At 42.2% G+C, this 21,991-nt stretch overlaps 1 protein-coding gene across 1 annotated transcript in view; it reads left to right on the plus strand.

The window, feature by feature from the left end:
- Positions 1-2,653: 2,653 nt before the first annotated feature.
- The window catches only part of PSMF1 (proteasome inhibitor subunit 1), a gene marked incomplete at both ends in the record, with an annotated part of 29,398 nt that continues 10,060 nt past the window's right edge, over positions 2,654-21,991 (plus strand). Inside the window, 4 exons of the mRNA XM_080716610.1 lie at positions 2,654-2,782; positions 8,057-8,209; positions 9,997-10,079; positions 16,832-17,017. Coding sequence (XP_080572736.1) covers positions 2,654-2,782; positions 8,057-8,209; positions 9,997-10,079; positions 16,832-17,017 — 551 coding nt within the window. The remainder of the gene's footprint in view (positions 2,783-8,056; positions 8,210-9,996; positions 10,080-16,831; positions 17,018-21,991) is intronic.

Raw genomic sequence — 21,991 nt, forward strand, 5'->3', positions numbered from 1 at the left:
GTCTTTTCATCTGGGCTAGCTTGCAATAGGAACTTAGGAATGGGGCCACCAATGGGGGACACCTTTGAACAGAGCACAGCCTACACTACCACCCACGGCAGCCCATATTGTGAATGTTTATGGAAGGAAGGCGTGCATCTGTGGGAATTTCCTATGGCTGGGGAGGGACATTAGAGGCAGAAAGTATAAAACAAGCAATAGTAGGAAAGACCACAAGTGGAGGGCTTCTTAATGGAAACAATAAATAGCTTTATGCATCCATGCATAAAGTAGATCTTAGAGAAGAGCTCCCTGGCCATCAGCCTTAGCATCATCCAGAGTACTGTCAACATACCTGCACTCCCCACCCCCCACCCCACCCCCCCGGCCGAGAACTGCTCAGCCAGAATCCCTGCAGATGGGGTTGGAGGATCTGGGCATCCCAGGGAGACTGTGAGAATATGTCTGGGTAGGCAGAGGGCCAGCTGACAGGGGGAATGGTGGTCAAGGGGTGAGACAGGCCCAGTTGGGTTGGGCCTATGCCAATAATGCGTTCACTTTGTATTCATCCTTCCTTTCCTTCAGGAAGTATGTATTAAGCCAGAGGCTTTCAGGTGTAGCTGTGTACAGGATAGACACAGTCCCTGCTGTCTTGTCACAGGCTAGTGGGAAGAAAGCCATAAATAAGCAAAACAAATATTTAATACAGTGTCATGCTTTGCAGAAAAACCTGGTAAGGGGATAAGAGAGGAGAGGTTATTTTGTGGAGCCCTCTGCTGAGGCTGGTAGGAGGTAAAATAAGAAACTACTTAAAATAAAGGAGCAAACATGAAGGTATTTGGAAGAAGAGCATTCTAGGCAGAGTAAGCAGTATGATATGCCCTCTGTAGCTCTGGGTTCTGTATCCACAGATTCAACCAACAGTGGATTGAAGATATTCAGAAGAAAAAAGATTATGTTGTATGGACCATGCATAGACTTTTCCCTTGTCACCATTCCCTAAGCAGTGCAGCGCAATAACTATTTGCTATGTATTTTCACTCTACTTAGCACTAGAAGTAACCTAGAGGTGATTTAAAGTATATACGAGGATATGTGTAGGTTATCTGCAAATTCTATACCATTTTACATAAGGGACTTGAGCATCTACTGATTTCGGTGTCTGAGCAGGTTCTAGGAACCAGTCCCCCTCAGGTACCAAAAGATGACTGTACATTCAAAACCTGAACAGAACATGTGTAAGAGGAAGACTAGTCAGGAAGCAATTGTCCAAGTGTAAGATGCCAGAAGATCAGATGAGGGAAAAGGCAGCAAGGCGGCAGGAAGTGGTCAGACTCAGAGCATGTTTTGGGGGGTAGAGGCTTTGCTAGTGTATTAGATGTGGGTGTGAGAACAGAGGGGAACCAGTCATTAAAGTCAGGGCCACAGGAAGAGAGAAGTCAGTTGGAAATGACACCAGACGTTTAGAGGGCTAGGTGGCACATGGTGGCAGACCTTATGTGGGTTCCTGCAGGCCATCGGGAGGGATTCTCTTTTCATTTTAGTGTGGCGGGGACCCTGTGAAGTTTTCAGAAAAGGACATGCTCTGACTTGTGTTGTAACAAAATCCCTCTGATTGCAAGGTGAAAACAGATTGTAGGCAGGACAGGGTTGGAGTTCACAAGCTAACACTAAGCACCCAAGCAAGAGATGACAGTGGTGTGGGTCATAGTACTGACTGGGACGGGCAAATTAAGTTTATTTGAGTAAAAACAATAATTGGACTTCAAAACATTTGTTGAAGAAATAAATAATGGTTAAAAATACATGAAGAAGATAGGTAAATGACTGAAATTTGACAGTGGGTAAGAAATTCTAGCTCTGTGGTCAGCGGCTGTGTCTTCTTGGGCAAGTGACTTCAACTCTCTGATCCATTTTGTTACCTGCAAAGTGGGAGCGATAGTGGAACATACTCCGGAAGATTTGTTGAAAGGGTTAGAGGTTGCCGGGTGTGGTGGCGCACGCTTGTAATCCCCGTGCTTTGGAGGCAGAGACAGGAGGATCGCGCAGGTTCGAAGCCAGCCGCTCTGAAGAGATCCTGTTTAAAAAAAAAAAAGTATAAAAATAGGTCTGGGAGCGTGGCCCGGAGGTAGAAGGGCTTCCAGCAACCCCAGTACCACCAAAATGAAAAAAAGAAAAAGAAAAGAAAGGGTTAGAGGTTTTGGCAGAGGAAGTGGCATACAACAGACATGTAATAAATGCGATCCTAGGTGCCAGATTGGTAGGTCTCAGATTTAAAATACGGTGTTACATGCCAAGCACTGCATACTGTTAACAGATATTATGAATCTATTTCGCCACACTTCCCAAATTTCCCCAATTCAGCCAACCGGAATTGGAACGTGCAGACAGGTGGTTTCTCCCGGAGGAAGCAACGCCCCGCACTTAGCGGTCCCGCGCACGCGCACTCCGAAGGGGAACCTTCAGCGTTGCACTAGCGTTTCCAGCCCGGCGCGTTATAGGAGCTGCGCCGGCGCTTGGCGCCACTTCCGGCGTCCGCGCCCCATCCGGGGCTTCTCCGTTTGACGGCACATAGAGACGGATTTGCACAGCAGAGTTTCTGCTACCTGGTGGGCGGAACCGACTCACTGTACCGCCCCCTCCCTTCTTGGGCCCACAGAAGCGGCTGGCCCTTATGGCGGGCTTAGAAGTTCTCTTCGCGTCGGCGGCGCCGGCCATCGCCTGCGCGCAGGACGCGCTCGTCTGCTTCCTGCACTGGGAAGTGGTGACACACGGCTACTGTGGCTTGGGTGTCGGCGACCAGGTACGCCACAGAACTGGCCGGAGGGGAGGGGGAAGCTGTCTTCTGCCCAGACCCAGAGGCCCTAAGGTCTGTCCAGAACGCCAAACCTCTGCCCACCCCCAGGTCCGAGGAGGGAGCACTCAGCTGCTCCCGCGCTGCCCGGAACCCCTCCCAGCACAGCCGGCACAGCGTGATTTGTAAACCTAAGGACAGAAAGTGGTTTTAGTGCAATTCGGCAGTCTCCCAGGCCAGAATTGTGTGGATCTGGCACCGTGACAGAAGCGTAGCTCCCCAGAGTCCTCACTTACCTGGTTCCTTCTAAGCTCCATACCACACAGCCACGGAGTGGGGTTGGGGTGATTGTACTCACTATTGCCCTCATACCTACCTCGAGCCTCTGCCAGACATTTGGATCCAAGCACCGGTATGGGAGTGAGATTGACCTTTGGCAGCCCCAGTCCAGAGCTCCTTTCTGGTCCCTCAGCATAGCCCCCAAAGAGCTCACACACCCTTCATCTTTAGCGAAGGCCCAGTGCTGTCCACTCACTGCTGTCATCCTCAGCTCAGGCTCTGGGAAACACCCCCCATACTCTCCACATACATATACTAAGTATGAGGATCAAATAAGGCTTCCTCCCCAAATATGTCCTCACAAGGCCAGCCTCTCCTGTTTGCCACACCAAGGTCCTACCTCTTAACAGCTGGGGACCTTGTTGACATCACCATGAAGCCCCAGGACTGCTGAGTTTAGCCTACCTTATTAATTCTTTGCTTTCACATCCTCCTGTCTTCCCTATGACCTTTGCTGTACACATCAGCTTCCTAGGAGAACTGGGCCTGCCCCCTTTCTGCTCCTTCATTTCCTATCTACACCAGCTGAGAAGATGTCTCCCAGCCATGCTCCACAAATACACACTCAGGACTCCAGGCCTGCCCCTCATTGTCACAGTCCTCTCCATCCCAGAACCCCAGACCAGATCTGGAGAGAAGGCCATCCTCCCCTTCCATGTTGCAGTGAGGTTTTCTAACCTAATTTCTAACTGCTTTATTATTCAAACACACACACACACACACACACACACACACACACACACACACACCTAGAGGTAGGGGCATTCCTCCTCCCAGATGTATCTGTTCTGCTCCTTTCTGTTCACATTGTACTTTGTTCCTATTATCTTTCAGCATTTCGGACCTTGGTTGGGACCAGGTAGAGGTGACCCCTCATTCTTCACTCAAGTGTCAGGTTCCCCTTTCAATTGCATAGTTCCCAAAAGAAACCATATGCCTCCTCACTTTCCCCACACCAGCTTTCTCATCTTTGACGGCTCTTTTACTTCCCCCAGTCTGAATTTTAACTTTTCCTAACAGAATTATGTATCTAAAACTTGATTAGAACTGGTATGGTGGCTCACTCCTGTAATGCCAGTACTTGGGAGGCTGAGACAGGAGGATTTCAGGTTCGAGGACAGCCTCAGCAAGTAGTAAGACTCTCATCAACCTAGCAAGGCCCTATTTTATTTATTTGTTTGTTTATTTATTTATTTATTTATTTGTGGGTCTGGGGAGGGAACCCAGGGTCATTCTACCTCTGAGCTATATCCCTTGCCCTATTTTTTAGTCTTTATTTTGAAACAGGGTCTCACTAAGTTGCAGAGAGCCTCACTAAGTAGCTGAGGCTGTCCACGAACCTTGATCCTCTGGTCTCAGCCTCCCGAAACCTGGGATTACAAGCGTGCGCCACCACATCCGGCAGCAAGGCCCTGTTGTAGAATTAAAATAAAATAGCTCTGGGGGTATAGCTCAGATAGAATATCTCTACCTGATTTGGTATTGGGTTTCAATCCCCACTAACAAAAAAACAACTTCATTAGAAAAGCAATACGTCTATTGTCAATAAAAATCTAGGATTTGAATTCGGATTTTCTTTTTGGAGTCAGAACTATTCCTCCAAAGAGCTTTATAGTTTTATCAAGCAGTTTAGATGGCAGGGGGATAGAGATAGTCACAGACTTAGGTACAGAATTTGGTTTTCTGCTATGGGATTCTAATGATTATGAAGAAAGAGAAAATGCCCCAAATTATCTTTTTTTAGTTTCTTTCAGTACATTTTAGCCCAGAAACACTGGAGTGAACTCATGGCTATTAAGGAATGCTTCTAGCTCCAGGATTTTGCCTAAGAGGACAATTGTCTTTTACTTTCATGGAGCCAGTCTGGTTGACTGGCTAGAAAAGAATCCCCAGCCTCAGCCTCCACAGCCAGGAACTCAGAATTCCAAACCCAGCTGACTCACTATGACCTTGGGTGAACCTTAGCTCCTCACAGGCCTGAGAGTTTTCATCCAAGGGAGTTAAACTACTTGAATGTGCGCTTTGGCTCCTTTCCAGTGGTAACTTTCTAAGACACTTGATATTTGATATCAGGGCCCAGAGGGGAGTCAAACATCATGTTTGCCCTGATAATACCAGGTTTTGGCTGGTCAGTCCCACCTCTGTTTTCTGGAGAACATTAGTCCCATTTCAGTGATGCATCAACCTTATGGATTCTTAGAAGCCTAAGGTCATGAAATAGTGATGAGTAGACCAAATTTTCTGTATTCCAGTTGTGGTAGATGAATACTGTACATAAAGGATACAATAGAAATTAAAAGGCCCTTTACAGAACAAAGATAAGCCGTGTCACATATCCCTAACTTCCAAAGTAAACTTTTAATCCACAACATTAAATGTAAAACAGGGAATTTCCCCTGTTTGGGGAGAGAGGATAGTTTCCTTTTCTCACCTAGTAGAGTGATTTGGTTAGTTTCACTTTTGTTTTTTGTCACTCTCATTTCTCCGCTTCAGGCCTAAGAATTTTCTTGTCATCCAGCGAGGTTTTAGACAGTGCCAGTTGCAGCATCCTGAATTGTACTAGTGAACACTTACCCCAGTGGCCTCCTGAACATCACAGGTGACCAGAGAGCAGAAGCTGGTAATTCTTAATTTGTGGCCTCTTGTTTTCCTTGTGTGTGGAAAGTCCTGCATTGCTGGACCTTTGTCTTTTGCCAGTATTCTTCCTCTCTGGTTCCACTCCTTCCCACCATATTTTCATGAATATAAATGTTCCCAGTCCACCTGTTCCATGTTGAGCGATGTATATATTCACCCATAGAAAGGTATATAGATAGTGTTTTCTTTATGCTTTTTAAATTTTGCATATAAATGGTGCTGGTCTGGAAACCTCCTTTTAACTTTAAACCAAAATAATTTTTTTTACTTGTATCCATAATGCTAGAATTAGATCTAGTTTGTTCATTCTGAATGCTATGGGGTAATATTTGCATTTTACCACTTTGGCTATGATGAAAGTCTCTCAGCATGACTCCTTGTGCTTCTGTGCATGGAGTTTCTTCCAGAATAAGGATTTGGGATGCTGGATATTGGTTTACGTAAGTGTGTAAAATGTTGCTAAATTACTTCCTAGAAGGGGCTATAGGAGTTTAAATGCCCAATAGTACTGCCTGGAGGTCTCTCCACATACACACAAACATCTGGCAAAAAAAATAATTATATCGATCGATAGATAGATAGATAGATAGATGATAGATAGATAATACCAGACTGATAGGTGTAATATGGTATTTCATTATTTCAGCCGGTACTTTTTTTTATTTACAACCTGACAAATATCTCTTTCTAGCCTGTAGCTGCCTGTTGACTTTGTCTGTAGTTTCTGTTGTTGAACAGAGAATGTAAATTATAAACAGTCTCAAGGGTGGGTGTGTTTTTTTCTTTCATGGATCTTGTTTAAGAAATATGCCCCACCCCACCTCCAAGTCACTGTAATCACTTTTACTATAGAAATAATTTGAGAACTGTTTCTCAAACTTTAGTAGGGGAAGTTCTAGGATGATTGAAAAAAAGAAAGTAAGACATCACAACTCACAGTAAGTTGAATTTTACATCTACCAGGTTGGCAAGAATTTAAAAGTTGGATAATAGCTACATTGCTGGCCACATGAAGCAGCAGGAAATAGTGTATGTTGCTAGTGGAAATGTACATCAGTACCTCTTTGGTAAACAATTTGATTTTTTCTTATAAATAAAAAGTTCTTCCTCTACGTATACTTCCTAGAAATTTATCACGTGTACTTGATGTGTACGGAATGTTCATAATAGCAAAACAAATAAGATGGAAACATTTCTAATCTTCAACAAGTGAATGTGCAAAGTGCAGCATATTCATAACAATAGAATGCTGTGTAGTTGTGAATGTGAATCGACTGTAGTTATGTGCATCAACGTGGTTGACTCTCCAAAAACAGTATCAGATGAAAAAGACATCTGGCAGAAGTGAAGCCATTTATATAAAATTCAGAGATGTGACTATGTTTTTATGGTTGCTGATATAGTAATACAACTTAAAGGAAAAGTAAAAAAAAGTTTATAAAAATCTACAATAGGCCAGGTGTGGTGGTGCACACCTATAATAATTTGAGAAGCTGAGACAGGAGGATCTCCAGTTCTCAGCCAGCCTCAGCAACTTAGTGAACGTTCATCAACTTAGTGAGACCCTGTTTCAAAATAAAAAGTAAACTAGGGCTGGAGGTATCTCTCAAAGGTAAAATGCCCTTGATTCAGCTCCCAGTAACACACACACACACACACACACACACACACACACACACACACACACAGCAGTGGTTATTCTTGAGTGGAATAAAGGGAGATTTGTTGGATTTTGCTGCCCAAGGCTTTAGCGGCAGTGTTTAGTGATTGTGATGGTCTATTTCTTAAGCTGGTGGTAGTTACATAGTCTTTCGTTTTATAATTTTTATTTAATCTTGTCTATGTGCTACATTTTGAATATACATGAAAATTGTTAGTGATTTTTGTTAAACCACTGCAGTCTGTTGGTGAGGGGCTACATTAGGGCATATATTTTTAGTCAATTTGGTGAACCTGTTGCAGATAGACCAAGGTCCAGACTTTGAAAAATTGCTGCTTTAGAATTCCAGTGTCTCTTAAATTGGTTAGCCTTATTCTTAGTAGAGGGATAGGGATGCTTTTTAGGCCAAGGCCACAGATTCTTGACAGGTTCCAGTGCCTTGTTGTAAAGGCAGCCAAATAGGAAAGAACATGCCAGAGATGTGGGTCCCAGATGTCTTAACTGTATGAATTCAGATGCATCACTTCTCTTGACCTCTCTAACCTAGTCTGTGAAGTGAGGGATAGGATTAGATTATTTTTAAGATCCTTCATAGCTCATGTTCTCAGGTCTTGATCTTTCTCCTCTGTACCCTCATGTCTTCTCAGCCAGGTCCCAGTGATAAGAAGTCAGAACTACTGCCAGCTGGGTGGAACAACAATAAAGACCTCTATGTCCTCCGATACGAGTCCAAGGATGGGTCCAGAAAACTCCTTGTGAAAGCCGTCACCATGGAAAACAGCATGATCATCAATGTACTGGTGGGTCTCAGACTGGGGGTCTGGCAGTGTGCAGCTGTCTCAAAACCCATTTAACAGTATGGATACAGAACTGTACATGTTCCTGGCCCCTGTACCCAATTGTACCACTTCTGGAATTTTGTCCCAAGGTGAAAATTCTAAATATAGAAAAACTTTATATACAAAAATGCTCACATCCTGTATTTTGAACAAGGAGTCCCACAAGGGAATAGTTAAATAAACATAAATCCATTCAGTGACAATATAGGAAGAAATGGCTTATTGTAGCTCCACTGGGCTTCTTTTAGTTTCTTAAGTAATCTGAGTGCTTTGCTGCCTTGGAGACTTAACGCTTCATGTTTCTTGTGCTAGAACCCTCATCCCCAGCCCATCTGTCACCTCACACATGCCCACTCTTTGCCATTCTTCAACGGTCCTAACTCCTAACTTTTTTTTTTTTTTTCATTTATTAAAAAGTTCAGTCCTGAGCCGGGCGTGGTGGCGCACGCTTGTAATCCCAGCATTTGGGAGGCTGAAACTGGAGGATCACAGGTTCACGGACAGCCTCAGCTACTTAGTGAGGCCCTCTGCAACTCAGTGAGACCCTGTTTCAAATTAAAGAATAAAAAATTAGGGCAGGGTGTGTGTAGCTTGGAGGTTGAATGCCCCTGGGTTCCATTCTCAGACCTGCCAAAAATAAAAAGTTCAGTCCTGACTACCCATCCCCACCTGCCAGAAAAACATAGAGTATGCCTGTGTACTCCATCCTTCTATTTTCCTACCTGGTACTTACCCTGGCTTGCAGTTGTGTACTTATTGGTGCTTCGCTCTGATGTCTGTAATCTGCCACTGAACTGTAAGTACCACGAGGCCATAACCTTCTTCCTGTCAGGTTTTGTCCTGGTTGTTCTGTGTGCTATAGTCTGCTGCTTTATGTGTTGTTCTGCACTTTGCTTTTTTTCACTCAATGTATTGTGGAGATCTTTACGTAGGAACATATTTATTTAATGACTACATAATATTCTATTATTTCTTCTCTTGTTGATGAATATTTATTAATTCTTATACCAGACAGTGTTCTTAGTTGTGAATAACAAAATCCCTTCAGGTTAGTTTAAGCAGAAAGAGTTTATTAAAAGAACTGGGAGACGGGTCTGGTGGTGCACACTTGTAATCCCAGTACTTGGGAGACTGAGAAAGGCAGCCAGTCTCAGCTACTTAATGAGGCCCTCTGCAATTTAGTGAAACCCTGTTTCAAAATAAAAATTAGGATGCCCTTGGGTTTGATCCCTAGTACTGCAAAAAAAAAAAAAAACAGGAGAGAGAACTCTGAGACAGCTCATAGAAATAGATTCAAAACTAGGCTTCATGGATAATGCCCCATACCTTGGAAACCACTGCTGCCCCCACTCGCAGCCTTTGGTACCAGTCAGTACTGCCATCCTGGCGCCCCTTCTCATCAGTCACTAATGTTGTGATCCTGTGGCCTCTGTTCTAATCTCATTAGCAAAATATCTGCCTCTTGCTGGGTCTCCTCCTCAGCACTTCACAGCTGTGCTTTCATTGGGTGTCTCATTTTTATCACATATGTGTGCCTGAGCTGCAGAAGAGCCTGGGAAGTGGGTTCTCTGGCATTGGAAAGGCAATGTTTCTAAATCAAGGACGTCCTTAAGCCTCAGAAGAGGATGTCAAATGTTCCAGAGTATTTATATGTATCTCTGTCAACATATGCAGGTAAATTCTCCCTACCTTGCCCTCATTAGCCCAGAAATATCCCCCATTTCTTATTTTCTATTTTATTTTTCTAGGAATATGGCTCACAGCAAGTGGCAGACTTGACTCTGAACTTAGATGATTATATCAGTACAGAAGACCTGCGTGACTTCCACAGGTACTTCTGATGTCTTTTTCCTGAGAAAAGGAAGAATAAATGGCAAGGAATAAGAAATGAGGTATTGGTGTCCAGAGAACCAAAAAGAAATTTTCACTCCTGGGCACAGATACTTGTGTGTGTGTGTGTGTGTGTGTGTGTGTGTGTGTGTGTGTGTGTGTGTGTGGTGTGTGTGTGTTTCACTCCTGGGCATAGACACTTCTCTGTGTGTGTGTGTGTGTGTGTGTGTGTGTGTGTGTGTGTGTATGTGTGTGTTTCTGTCTTTATCTCTCTTTTTCTCTCTCCAGCTCTCTTTTTAATCTGAAGAAAAGACTCTCATAGGAAGTACCCCACGAAATAAAATAATTCAGTCAAGAGTCCACAGGTGCTACTGTGGCTACAGAGAAGAGTTGGAGCCAGGCCAATTGGTTGAGTCAAGAGTAGGCTCATGGGAAAAGGCATCCCTAATCAGGTCTCTGCCCCATCTCCAATTCTTTTTTAAAATAAATTTTATTTCCTAGAGCAGCTTTATGTTCATGGCCAAATAGAGCATAAAGTACAGAGTAGACATTGCCCACCTCTGCACACACATAACCCCCTCCTATTACCATCTGTCACTGGAGTGACTGGAATGATTCCTTTCTTACAGTTGATGAGCTCACATTGACATACCGTTGTCACCCAAAGACTCGGTCTACATTAGGGTTCACTCTTGGTATTGTGTGTTGTATGGGTTTACCAAATGGACAGTGCCAGGTGTCCACCACTGTAGTGCTGTGTGGAGTAGTTTCACTCCTGTAAAACTCCTGTGCTCCACTTGCTCATTCCCTCTCCCCCAGCCTGGGAAACAGAGACCTTACCGTCCCTCTAGTTTTGCCTTTTTAGAAGGTTATGTAGTTGAAATATGATTTCATACAAACTGTCTTCCAAAGTGGCTGTACCACTTTGCATTCATACCTGTAATGAATAACTGTGAAGCATCTTTTCTTCTGCTTATTTTCCATTTCTGTTTCTTTGATGAGGTATCTGTTCAGATCCTTTGCACAAGTTTAGATGGGGTTGTTCATTTTCATACCGAGGACTAAGAGTTCATTGTATGTTTTGGGTAATAGTCCTTTATATAATATGTGTTTTGTTAATATTTTTTCCCAGTTCGTGGCTTGTCTTCTCATTCTTTTGACATCCTAAATTTTTTATTTTGAAATCTGCAACCCCACAGAAGAAATGGTTTGTAAAAATATAGTCACCCATCACCTAAATTCATCTATTTTAAATATTTTTCCTTTTGCCTACTCTTTCTATATTCTTTTTTGTTCTTGAGCCATCTGAGAATTATATGCCTACTTTATGAAAATCTCTAAATACTGCAAGTGTCACCTTGTTCTTACAGGTGCATCCTCCACTCTAAGCTTGGCAGAGTCATCGCACTTAGGAAATGGAGTACTGATACAGTACTGCCATTTGGCTGTGAGGTCATTCTTCCTGACCTCACAAAGCCAATTCCTGTTCACTCTTTGGTTCTAATTTAAATAACAGTTCCCTCAAAAGCCCCCATGTCCCCCATGCTTGGTGTTTTAAAACCTCCTTTGGGTTTGGGAGGTGGAGTCCAGGGGATCGCGGTTCATGACCAGCCTCAGCTATTTAGCAAGGCCCTTCACAACTCAGTGAGACCCTGTTTCAAAAATAAAAAGACTAAAAAATGGGGCTGGGTGTGTAGCTCAGAGGTACAGTGCCCCTGCATTCCATCCCCAGTACCGCAAAAAAATAAATAAATAAATAAAAATAAATAAAAGACCTCCTTTGGGGCATCTAATAAGTGGATGTTTTCTGATGAACTTCCCAAGGTCTCCTTGAGGGCAGGAGTTGGTTCCTTTCTGCACATGGTAGACAGGGGAAGACAGTGGGGGAGTGAGGACAGGCCTGGCCTTGCAGAAAGCTGCTCTTTAGGGTGTTGCACACACCATGCCACCTGGGCAGTGTAAGGGGTAAAGAGGACACTTGGAGTGTAGTTTCTGTTTTGACTTTATTCTGGAATTGCACTGGGAGAGAAGTTGACAAAAACCTATGAAAGAACCCAGGAATTACACAGGCCATTCATGCTCATTTCAACATTTAATATCCCCAGCAATACTGAGAATTGGTGATAGTATCTCCATTTGTTTTTCTAAGTACATTGGGGTTTGCATATATATAGGGAGAATATTTTATTTTCCTTTTGTTTTGGTGATGCAAGTGATTGAACCCAGGGATATTCTACCTCCGAGTTACAACCCCCCAGCCCTATTTTATTTTTTATTTGGAAATGATCTCAATAAGCTGCTGAGACCCTCACTAAGTTGCGGAGGCTAGTTTCGAACTTACAGTCCTCCTGTCTCAGCCTCCAAGTACTGGGATCACAGGCATGTACCACTGCACCCAGCTTGTTTTCCTTTTTGAAGACTGTAAAATGAGGAAAACAATAGTACTACCACAAAGTGTTTTTCTGAGAAAAAAAAAATGAGATGTCAGTACATAGAGTGTATGGTGCTGGGCCCAGCTCTTAGAAATACATAAATGAAAAAAATATCTGATCACCAGGAATCATCTCCATGGAACCTGAGGCTCCGAGAGCGGGGCTGCAGTTTGCCTCCTCAGCACAGGCCCTCCTTCTTCCTCTGGTGCAGCAACAGTGCTATGCTGCCTGCCTCTAGCCATCTGGCCCTCCTTGCTAGGTCACAGTGGCGTGTCTCACCTTTTCCAGGTAGGAATGTGTGCCCCTCAGTGAATACACTGTGATTTGCCAAGGAGGAGGAAACTGTTTTGTCCTTTCTACCATGCTCTCTGTACCAGTCAGGATAATAGTCTGTCTTTTGCCAGTAACAAAGTGATTTGTTCTATCCTAGAGATAGAAGCCTTCCACCTATAACACACATATCTTCTTTGATTGAAAGAAACGAGGATTTTGCCTAATCCCCACCCAGCTTGTAAGTTGAAATGTGATTTGTGTGGGGTGATATGGACCACAGACTCTAAGAGCTTTCCAGACATTGCAGCTGCTAAGGTTTTTAACTGTGGAACTCCTGCAGGCATGTCATTCTAAAAGATCGACATATTAAGCTAGCAAGAGTAGAGCTGCTCTGGCAGAAAAAGGTGAGGGCAGAAAATAGTCCTGGGACTCCTCCATTTGTTTCTCATCCCCTCCTTGGGCCTCCTCATGTGCTAGAGAAAAACAGAAACCACAAGTCCAGCCTTATATTCTCAAGTTATTTTACAATCATGCAATTATTGTATTTTTAATCAAACTTGTTGAGATAATTACAGATTTTACATGTAGTTTTAAGAAACAGTAGACCCATCATATATTTTGCCCCACTAATACCTTCTTACAAAACTCTGCTACAATATCACAACTAAATTACTTAATAGATGCATTTCCATATCACCACAAGGATCCCCCCACGCACACCTCAGGTCTCTAACCCTCTGATAATTTGTTCTCATTTCTACAGTCCTGCCATTTCAAACATATAAATGAATTTATATACTATGCAGCTCTTTGAGATTGGCTTTTCTCACTCAGCATAATACCTTCTGATCCATCTGAGTTGTACTGTACATTAATAATTTGTTCCTTTTGTGTGCTGAGAAATATTTCATGGTATATATTGCCACAGTTTGTTTAATTGGTTATTAGTTAAAGGATATTCCAGTTGTTTACGGTTTGGGGCTATTTCAAATAAAGATGCTATGAATATTCATGCATACGTTTTTGTGTGATCATAATTTTAATTTCTCTAGGCTAAAGAATGAAATGGTAATTTCATGTTTAGTTTCATAAGAAATTGCTAAAATGATTTTCAGAGTGTCTTTACTGTTTTACATCCACCGCCACTGCATGAACAATCCAGTTTCTCTGCATCTCTGCCAGTATCTGGCATTATATTATTATTCTGATGGTGTATAAGTGATATCTTATGGGTGTGTGTTTGTTTGTTTTTTGTGATACTGAGGGTTGAACCTATGGGAATTCTGCCTCTGAGTTACACCCCCAACCTTATTTTTTCATCCTTTATTTTGAAACAGTGCCTCATAAGTAGCTAAGGCTGGCCATGAACCTATGATCCTGTCTCAGCCTCCCTTATTATGGTTTTAATTTGCATTTCCCTAAGAGCTGATGAGTTGGGGTGTTATTTTATTTTAGATTTCCTTGGGAATTTCAAGGTAGACTATTTTATTATAGACAAATAGAGACCGTTTTCTTCTTTTTCTAATCTGTATGTGTTTTCTTTTTCTTGCCTTATTATAGTGCCTATACCTACAAGTATTGTGCTAAATAAATGTAGTAAGAGAGAATATCTTCCTCTTGTTTCCAGTGTTAGAGGCAAAGCTTTTTTTTTTTTTTTTTTTTTTTTGGTGGTACTAGGGTTCCTGGAAGCCCTTCTACCTCCGGGATACACTCCCAGACCTATTTTATACTTTTTTTTTCTTTTTGGAAACAGGGTCTCTTAAGCCAGCAAGGCTGGCTTCAAACCAGCGCGATCCTCCTGTCTCTGCCTCCCAAACACAGGGATTACAAGTGTGTGCCTCCACGCCCGGCTGAGGCAAAGCATTTAGATTTTCCCCATTAAGTGTGTTAGCAAGAGGTTTTTAGTTGATCTTTTTTATTAAGCTGAGGAGATTCTCCTCTAAGTTTGTTGAGTTTTTTTAATCATGAGTGTATTTATTATGTTGGTTTTATCAGATTTTTTTTTCTGTATCAATTGATTTCATGGGGTTTTTTTAGTTTATTGATATAGTAGGTTGTATTGACTGATTTGTGAATATTAGACCAGTCTTGCATACTTCGAATAAGTCCTACTTTTTCATGGTTATAATTTTTTATACATGCCTTTTAGTTTAATAATATTTTAAGGCTTTTGCTTCTAAATTCGTAGGTAATATGAGTATATAGTTTGGTGGGTTTTTGTACTTGTTTAGTTTTGATACTGGCTTTCTGAAATGACTTGGAAGTGTTCCTTGTACTTTCTGAAAGTGACAGTAAAATTGGTATTAACTCATCTTTGGATATTTAATAGATGTCACCATTATCGTCTGGGCCTGGAGATGTGGGGATGGTTGTCAAGTATGAATACAGTTGCTTCAGTAGGTCATGTTGTTCATCTTGACGAGTCATTGCAGTCTGCTCTTTCTGAAGAATGGTTATCCTAAGCTTTTGGGTCAAGTCGTCATTAGCTTCCTCTTGCCACTCAGTGGTTACACCTGCTGTAATATGCCATCCGTTCCTCCTTTCATGTTTGTTGATCTTGTGAGACGTTCACCTGTTTCACTCACTTTTTCAAAGAAACAGTTTTCATTAATTTTCCTCTCGTTTCCTTTTTTGTTGATTTCTGTTTTTCATTATTTCCTTACTTCTTACTTTGGTTTGCTCTTTCTAGGTTCTCAAGGTCAGAATTTTGATAATTGATTTGAAATCTTTTGTCTTTTCTAAAGTAAGAATTTAATGCCATAAAATTTCCTTTTAACAATGCTTTAGCTGTATCCCACATATTTTAATAGGTTGTTGTTTTGTTTTGTTTTGTTTTGTTGTTTTTTTGGTGGTACTGGGGTTCCTGGAAACCCTTCTACCTCCGGGCTACACTCCCAGACCTATTTTATATTTTATTTGGAAACAGGGTCTCTTAAGCCAGCAAGGCTGGCTTCGAACCAGTGCGATCCTCCTGTCTCCGTCTCCCAAGCGCGGGGATTACAAGCGTGTGCCACCACGCCTGGTGTGTATGTGTGAGATCCCTGGATTATCTAGAAGTGTGCTGCTTTATGTATTTAGAGATCCTCTATTTTGATTTCTAATATTATTCTGTACAGTCAGAAAACATATTCTATATGATTTTTTTTTTTTTTGTGGTACTGAGGGTAGAACCCAAGGGCTTTCTACTTCTGGGCTGTACTCCCAGACCTATGTTATATTTTATTTGGAAACAGGGTCTCATTAAGTTGCTGAGGGCCTCACTAAGTAGCTAGGCTGGCTTCAAACTTATGCGATCCTCCTGTCTCAGCCTCCCAAGTGCGGGATTACAAGCGTGACCCACCACGCCTGGCTCTATATGGTTTCAGTAGTGAAGTTTGCTTCATGGCCCAGGGTGCAGCTCATTTTAAAGCACTGGTTTCTAAGGAGCCCTAAAGCCCTGCCCACTCCCTGCTACCTCAGCCCACCTCAGCAGGACTGCTGAGTACTCAGTACTGCCTCAGCAGTACCCACACTGCTTGTTTCTCACAGGCAGAGAACAGAAACCCAGGCAGGTGGGGCAAATGGTTAGAGGCAGCCTCTAGGATCCCCAGGTTACTGACAGAATTGACCTTGAGCCCTGAGCCCTGCCTGCACAGATCAGGAAGGTATTTCACCTTTCCCATGGAGACTTTGCCTCATGACCCTTCCCATGACATGGGATGAACACACAATGAAGCTCAGGAGAGGTGGGGCAGGGTGGGGTGGGGACAGAGGAGTAGCCAGTCCAGGCCTTGTGTCCCTACACCCTCGCCTCTTTCTAATGGGGTGGTAAGCGAGGAGGGGCAATTCAGATGCCTAAGAAGCTTAGACCCAAACCTCGGAGACAGCACAGGGCTGCTGCCCCCCTCACCCAGGTCCACCGGACGGCCCATTCCCACCCTTGCAAACAGCCCAAGCGCAGCACCAAGAGCACTCGGGGCCACTGTGGTCATCCCGGTCGATGCCCAAATACTGGACACAAGGTTGCCAACCAACTGCAAGCAGTTGACTCCTCATCTACTTCCTGCAGGACCTACAGGAACAGTGAGGAGCTACGGTCTCGTATTGTGTCTGGAATCATCACACCTATCCACAAGCAGTGGGAGAAGGCTGATGTAAGCAGTCCCCATCGAGAATTCCCTCCTGCCACTGCCAGAGAGGTGGACCCCCTCCGGATCTCCTCACACCACCCACACACCAGCCGGCAGCCCCCCTGGTGAGTAAGAGTACCAGACAAACCGCACATGCTGCTGTAGCAGGAGCCACCTCCATCTTGCCACTTGACCCCCACGCTGGCCCCCATGTGTCTTCAACAGAAATGCCAGTCTTAATGTGTACAGATAGAAAACGGAGGCATAGTGGATCTGCGGGCATCCTAAGGCTAGTATCTCCTTTCTGGAGGCCACAGAGCCTGAGTCAGCCCAAGGTCAGCTCTCTGGGGCTATGTTCAGTGGTCCAGATTTGCTGCCCAAGTGGTTAATTCATTCATTCCAGAGTTGTTTGACTGTACAGGGCCCTGGGCCAGGGTTTGGGGGAAAATGCAGAAGTATTTTGAAAAAGTGGGTGCTGTCCCACAGTCTTAATATGCCATTTCATTTCACTGTGACAACTTGAGAAGTTTTCCAAAGAAGTGTGGTGTATGAGTGAGTCACGGCTTTGCACATTAGATTGGCAGCATTAGGACTAGAGGCTTCTTGAAGGAGGGGACAAAGACCAGGCCACCTTAGTCTCTATCTGAGATAATACTTCCCACCATGTGGTAATAAGGGTGGTATTGGGGGTGGCTAGAGGGGAAGGTTCACCGTGGAGTATATAGCAGGCACTCGGTAAATGTTAATTACCTTTGCTCTTTCATTCTTGGTTATGGTTATATATGCCTTTGATTAATTAAAAATGGGAATTTATTTACTTGTTATAAGAAATAATGAGCAAATCTTATTTGGCAAAATCTGAAAACTGGGTCCAGTAGACATAGTGGAGAACAACAAAGGAGTCAAAGGATTGGGAACAGCTTTCTAATATGACCTAAGGTCATCAGTCACTAATAAAGAGGCAGAGCCAGAGCTGGGGTCCAGGTGTCCTCATTCTCTGCAAGTGCTCTGGTTATGATCTAATCAGAGAGTGGTGGCAATATTTAAGAATAAGCCCTGAACAACATTGAGTTTGGGAAGATTTTTAGAGCAGAAGTTAATTACCGTGTCCCGGAGCAGCCATCATTGAAGAGCCCTGGCTGGTTCTCTGAGCAGAAATAGCAGCCTTTGCCCCTTCCCACACAACATAGACCTGTGTCTCACACCTCACTGTCAACACCCACATTTTACCTGTTACACACCTGGAAGTCTCCAAATGCAAATTGGAGTTGGGGTCTGTCTTAACTTATAAAAGAGACTTGTGGTCTTTATAAGTAGAGTGACTTAATGCTTTTTATGTGTGGAGCAACTTATATCTCGAGCTTGTCAGAGAATACTGGAGTCTGCTGGTTTGAAAGTGGGTGCTTCTGGGATAGAAGTAAAGCTGAAGAGGACATTCTATTGTAATGGAGACTTGGGGTGGACAGTTTAGTAAATCTGCCCTTCTCCTGAGATCTCTAGGAAATATACTCTTCAGTTATTTTCATAACCTACCTGCAAAGGGAGGGGTATTCTATTTCTGTTTTTTTCTTTTTATTATCAATGTATGTCTACCCACTTCCCTTGGCTCCATCTGTCCTCAGATAGTCAGGAAACCATCTGTCCTGAATCCTGACCCTTGTTTGGGAAAAAAAAATTTTCTTATGCTTAACTAGCTTCACTAAAAACAAATAATTAGATGTAAAGCTTTTATTTATGTCATTCTAAGTTCATTTTTAATCCCAGTCTATATGGTTCAAATAGTTTGTATTCTGTGTTTTCCTTTTAAAATTTTACAGTGCACTTATTAAATGCTAACCATATCCTTTTTAGTATATGATAATTTATTTTACTGATATGCCTTTGCTTGCTTGATTTCCCCCACCCCCAACCTCCATGGGGTATTTTAAGCATTTCCAGTTTCTTACCGTAAATAGTATAGATAGCTAGATGTGTGTGTGTGTGTGTGTGTGTGTGTGTGTGTGTGTGTGTGTGTTTCCCCCTTATACTCCCTTCAGTTATATTCCCTGTGTCTCAGGAATCCTCTTGTACTCTCAAAAACTACTAAAGACCCTATAGAGTTCCCACATTCCATCTTTAGGGGACAAGTGTTTTTGTTAGAGCCTTACACAGATAGGTTGTTGGAAGAACAAGTACTTTAGTAACATTTACAAATATCCTTTGTAGGTATTTACTATTACACTAACTAAAACTTAGTAATTGATAGTTTCTTTTTTTTTTTTTTTCCTGCAGTCCTAGGGATTGAACCCTGGGGGCAGTCTACCTCTGAGCTACACCCCCAGCCCTATTATTTATTTATTTATTTATTTATTTATTTATTTATAAACAGGATCTCACTGAATTGCAAAGGGCCTCACTAAGTAGCTGAGGCTTTCACGAACCACAGTTCTCCTGTCTCAGCCTCCAAAATGCTGGGATTGAGTTCTACAGGGCTTCACTAAGTAGCCAAGACTGGCTGTGAACCTGTGATCCTCCTTTCTCAGCCTCTCAATTACTGGCATGATAATTGATAGTTTATCAGCACCACATCCAGCTGATCATTGATAGTATTTTTAAGGGTTAGTTGCAATGTGTAATCTGAAGCCTTATCGGTGAACTTTGTTTACATCTGTTACATTATTCTACTGGTCAGAGCCAGGCATGGTTGCATATTCCTTTAGTCCCAGTACTTAGGAATATGAGACAGGAGGTCTCAGCAACTTACTAAGGCCTTTGGCAACTTAATGAGACCCTGTTTAAAAATTAAAAATAAGATAGGGCTGAGGATGTAGCACAGAGGTAGAATGTTCCTAGGTTCAATACCCAGTACCAAAAAATAATCTACTGGTCTATGGTGCCTTTTGAATCGACCTTTTCCCCATGCATGATATTAGAAAATCACGTATTTGGCCATTTGGAAAAATGTAATTAACTGAGATATGCAGCACTACTAAAAGTTGGCACATTTTATTTTATAATATTAAAGAATCACTTTCATTAGTATTACTGATCTCATCAGAAAAGTACTAGGATGCCGTCACACTAATGGTTGATGCTCATTTCCAAATTGTTATTTTTTGTTTAAAAACTTGAATTTTATCATTGCCAACAATTACTCTCCATTGTTTCCCTTGATGCAACAGATCACTTTGCCTTGGAGAAAATGTCAGCTGCATATTCAAGACATCTACATGCAGTAGAATTGCTTTATGCATATAGTATTCCCCATTTCATCACACAGAATATCAAAAGATATGTACTCAAAGATTGAGGTTTTAGAGAACTTGATAATTGTTACTCTTTCATCAAGGAGCTTGATGGGAGGGGCGTGGTGAGGAAGGGTGCGCTAACCACTAAGTGCCACCACCTTGGTTCCCACTGAGGCATTGGTTTAGGCACCATAGCACCTGCTCCTCTGCAGATGTCACCACAGTGGAAAAAGCAAATAGCTTCGAAGATGGAGTAGCTTTGGCCTTATGGTCCATGGTCCATGGACCACATGTTGAAGTTTTTTTATTTTTTGAGGCCTCCCACCATTTTGATTTCTTCTTTTATGAAGAATCAATTCAAGCTGAGTGAGGTGGCACATGCCTATAATTCCAGTACTTGGGAAACTGAGATAGGAAGATTATAGGTTCAAGGACATCCTCAGGAAGTAGTGAGACTCTCATCAACCTAGTGAGACCCTGTTTCCAAATAAAAATAAAATAGGTCTGGGGGGTGTAGTTTAGAGGTAGAATGCCCCTGGGTTCAATCCCCAGTAACACACACACACACACACACACACACACACACACACACACGAATTAATTCAAAGCTCTTCTTCATTTTTCTACTGGGTTACCTGGCATCTTATGACATATAGACATTTTTTATATATTCTGAATTGAAGTCTTATCATATATGTGTGTATATGTGTGTATATGTATATATTACAAATATTTTCCCTTCTGTAGCTTGCTTTTTACTCTGTTCATAGTGTTTTTAATTAAAACATTCTTAATTTTTATAATATAGCTTATCCATGTTTTCCTTTTTTTTTTATTTGAGAAATCTTACTTGTTTTCTTTTAGAAGCTTTACTCTTTTGCCTTTTACATTTAGATCTTAAATCCACTTAGAATTAATTTTTATGTGTGGTACAAGATTTATATTTATCCATATTGATATTTAGTTCATTCCATACCATATTTTGAAAAGAATATCCTCTACCTATACCACACAAATAATTTTCATTTTTTATTACTTGTGAAGCTATTGTTTCCTGTTCCTAATTGTCCTTCTTTTCTTCTTGAAGCCAAATAATCTTGAACCCTTTGGTTTCTTTGCTAAGGATTAGTTCATTAGTATTTCTGTATCTACTATTTATAGGGTGCTACCTATATCAGACAGTATACTAGGCATTCCATCCACATGTTCTTATTTAATCCTCTCAACAACCCCATCAGATCAGCAAGGGCGGCTATCTATCTCCATTTTACAGGTAAAGAAACTGAGTTTTATATATACTAAGTAACTTCATCACAGCCAATAATAAGAAATGTATAATAATGATGATAGTAGAAGCCAGGCATGGTGGCACACACCCATAAACCCAGTATTTGGGAGGCTGAGATAGGAGGATTACAGGTTTGAGGCTATCCTTAACAAGTTAGAGACACCCTCTTTCAAAATAAAAATAATAAAATAGGGCTGGGGTATAATTCAGAGGTAGAACATCCCTGAGTTCAAACCCCAGTACCACTAAATTAATTAATAATAAGAGAATATTGAATACTACTTACTGAACTTTTTACTGTGGTCTGGTAAACATTCTGTTTTAATCTACTTAATCCTGAAGTGATAGGAGCCATAAAAAAAATGTTTTGATAGGCTGAGTATGCTGGCCCACACTTATAATTCCCATACTTGGAAGGCTTAGACAGGAGGATCGCAGGTTCTCAGCCAGCCTCAGCAACTCAGTGAGGTCCTCTGCAACTTGGTAAGACCCTGGTTCAGAATAAAAAATAAAATATGGCTGGAGGTATAGTCAGAGATAGAATGCCTCTGGGTTCAGTCTCCAGTACCAAAAAAAATGTTTTG

This window comes from Muscardinus avellanarius, assembly GCF_963383645.1.
Source record: "Muscardinus avellanarius genome assembly, chromosome: 19".
Taxonomy (NCBI): Eukaryota; Metazoa; Chordata; class Mammalia; order Rodentia; family Gliridae; genus Muscardinus; species Muscardinus avellanarius.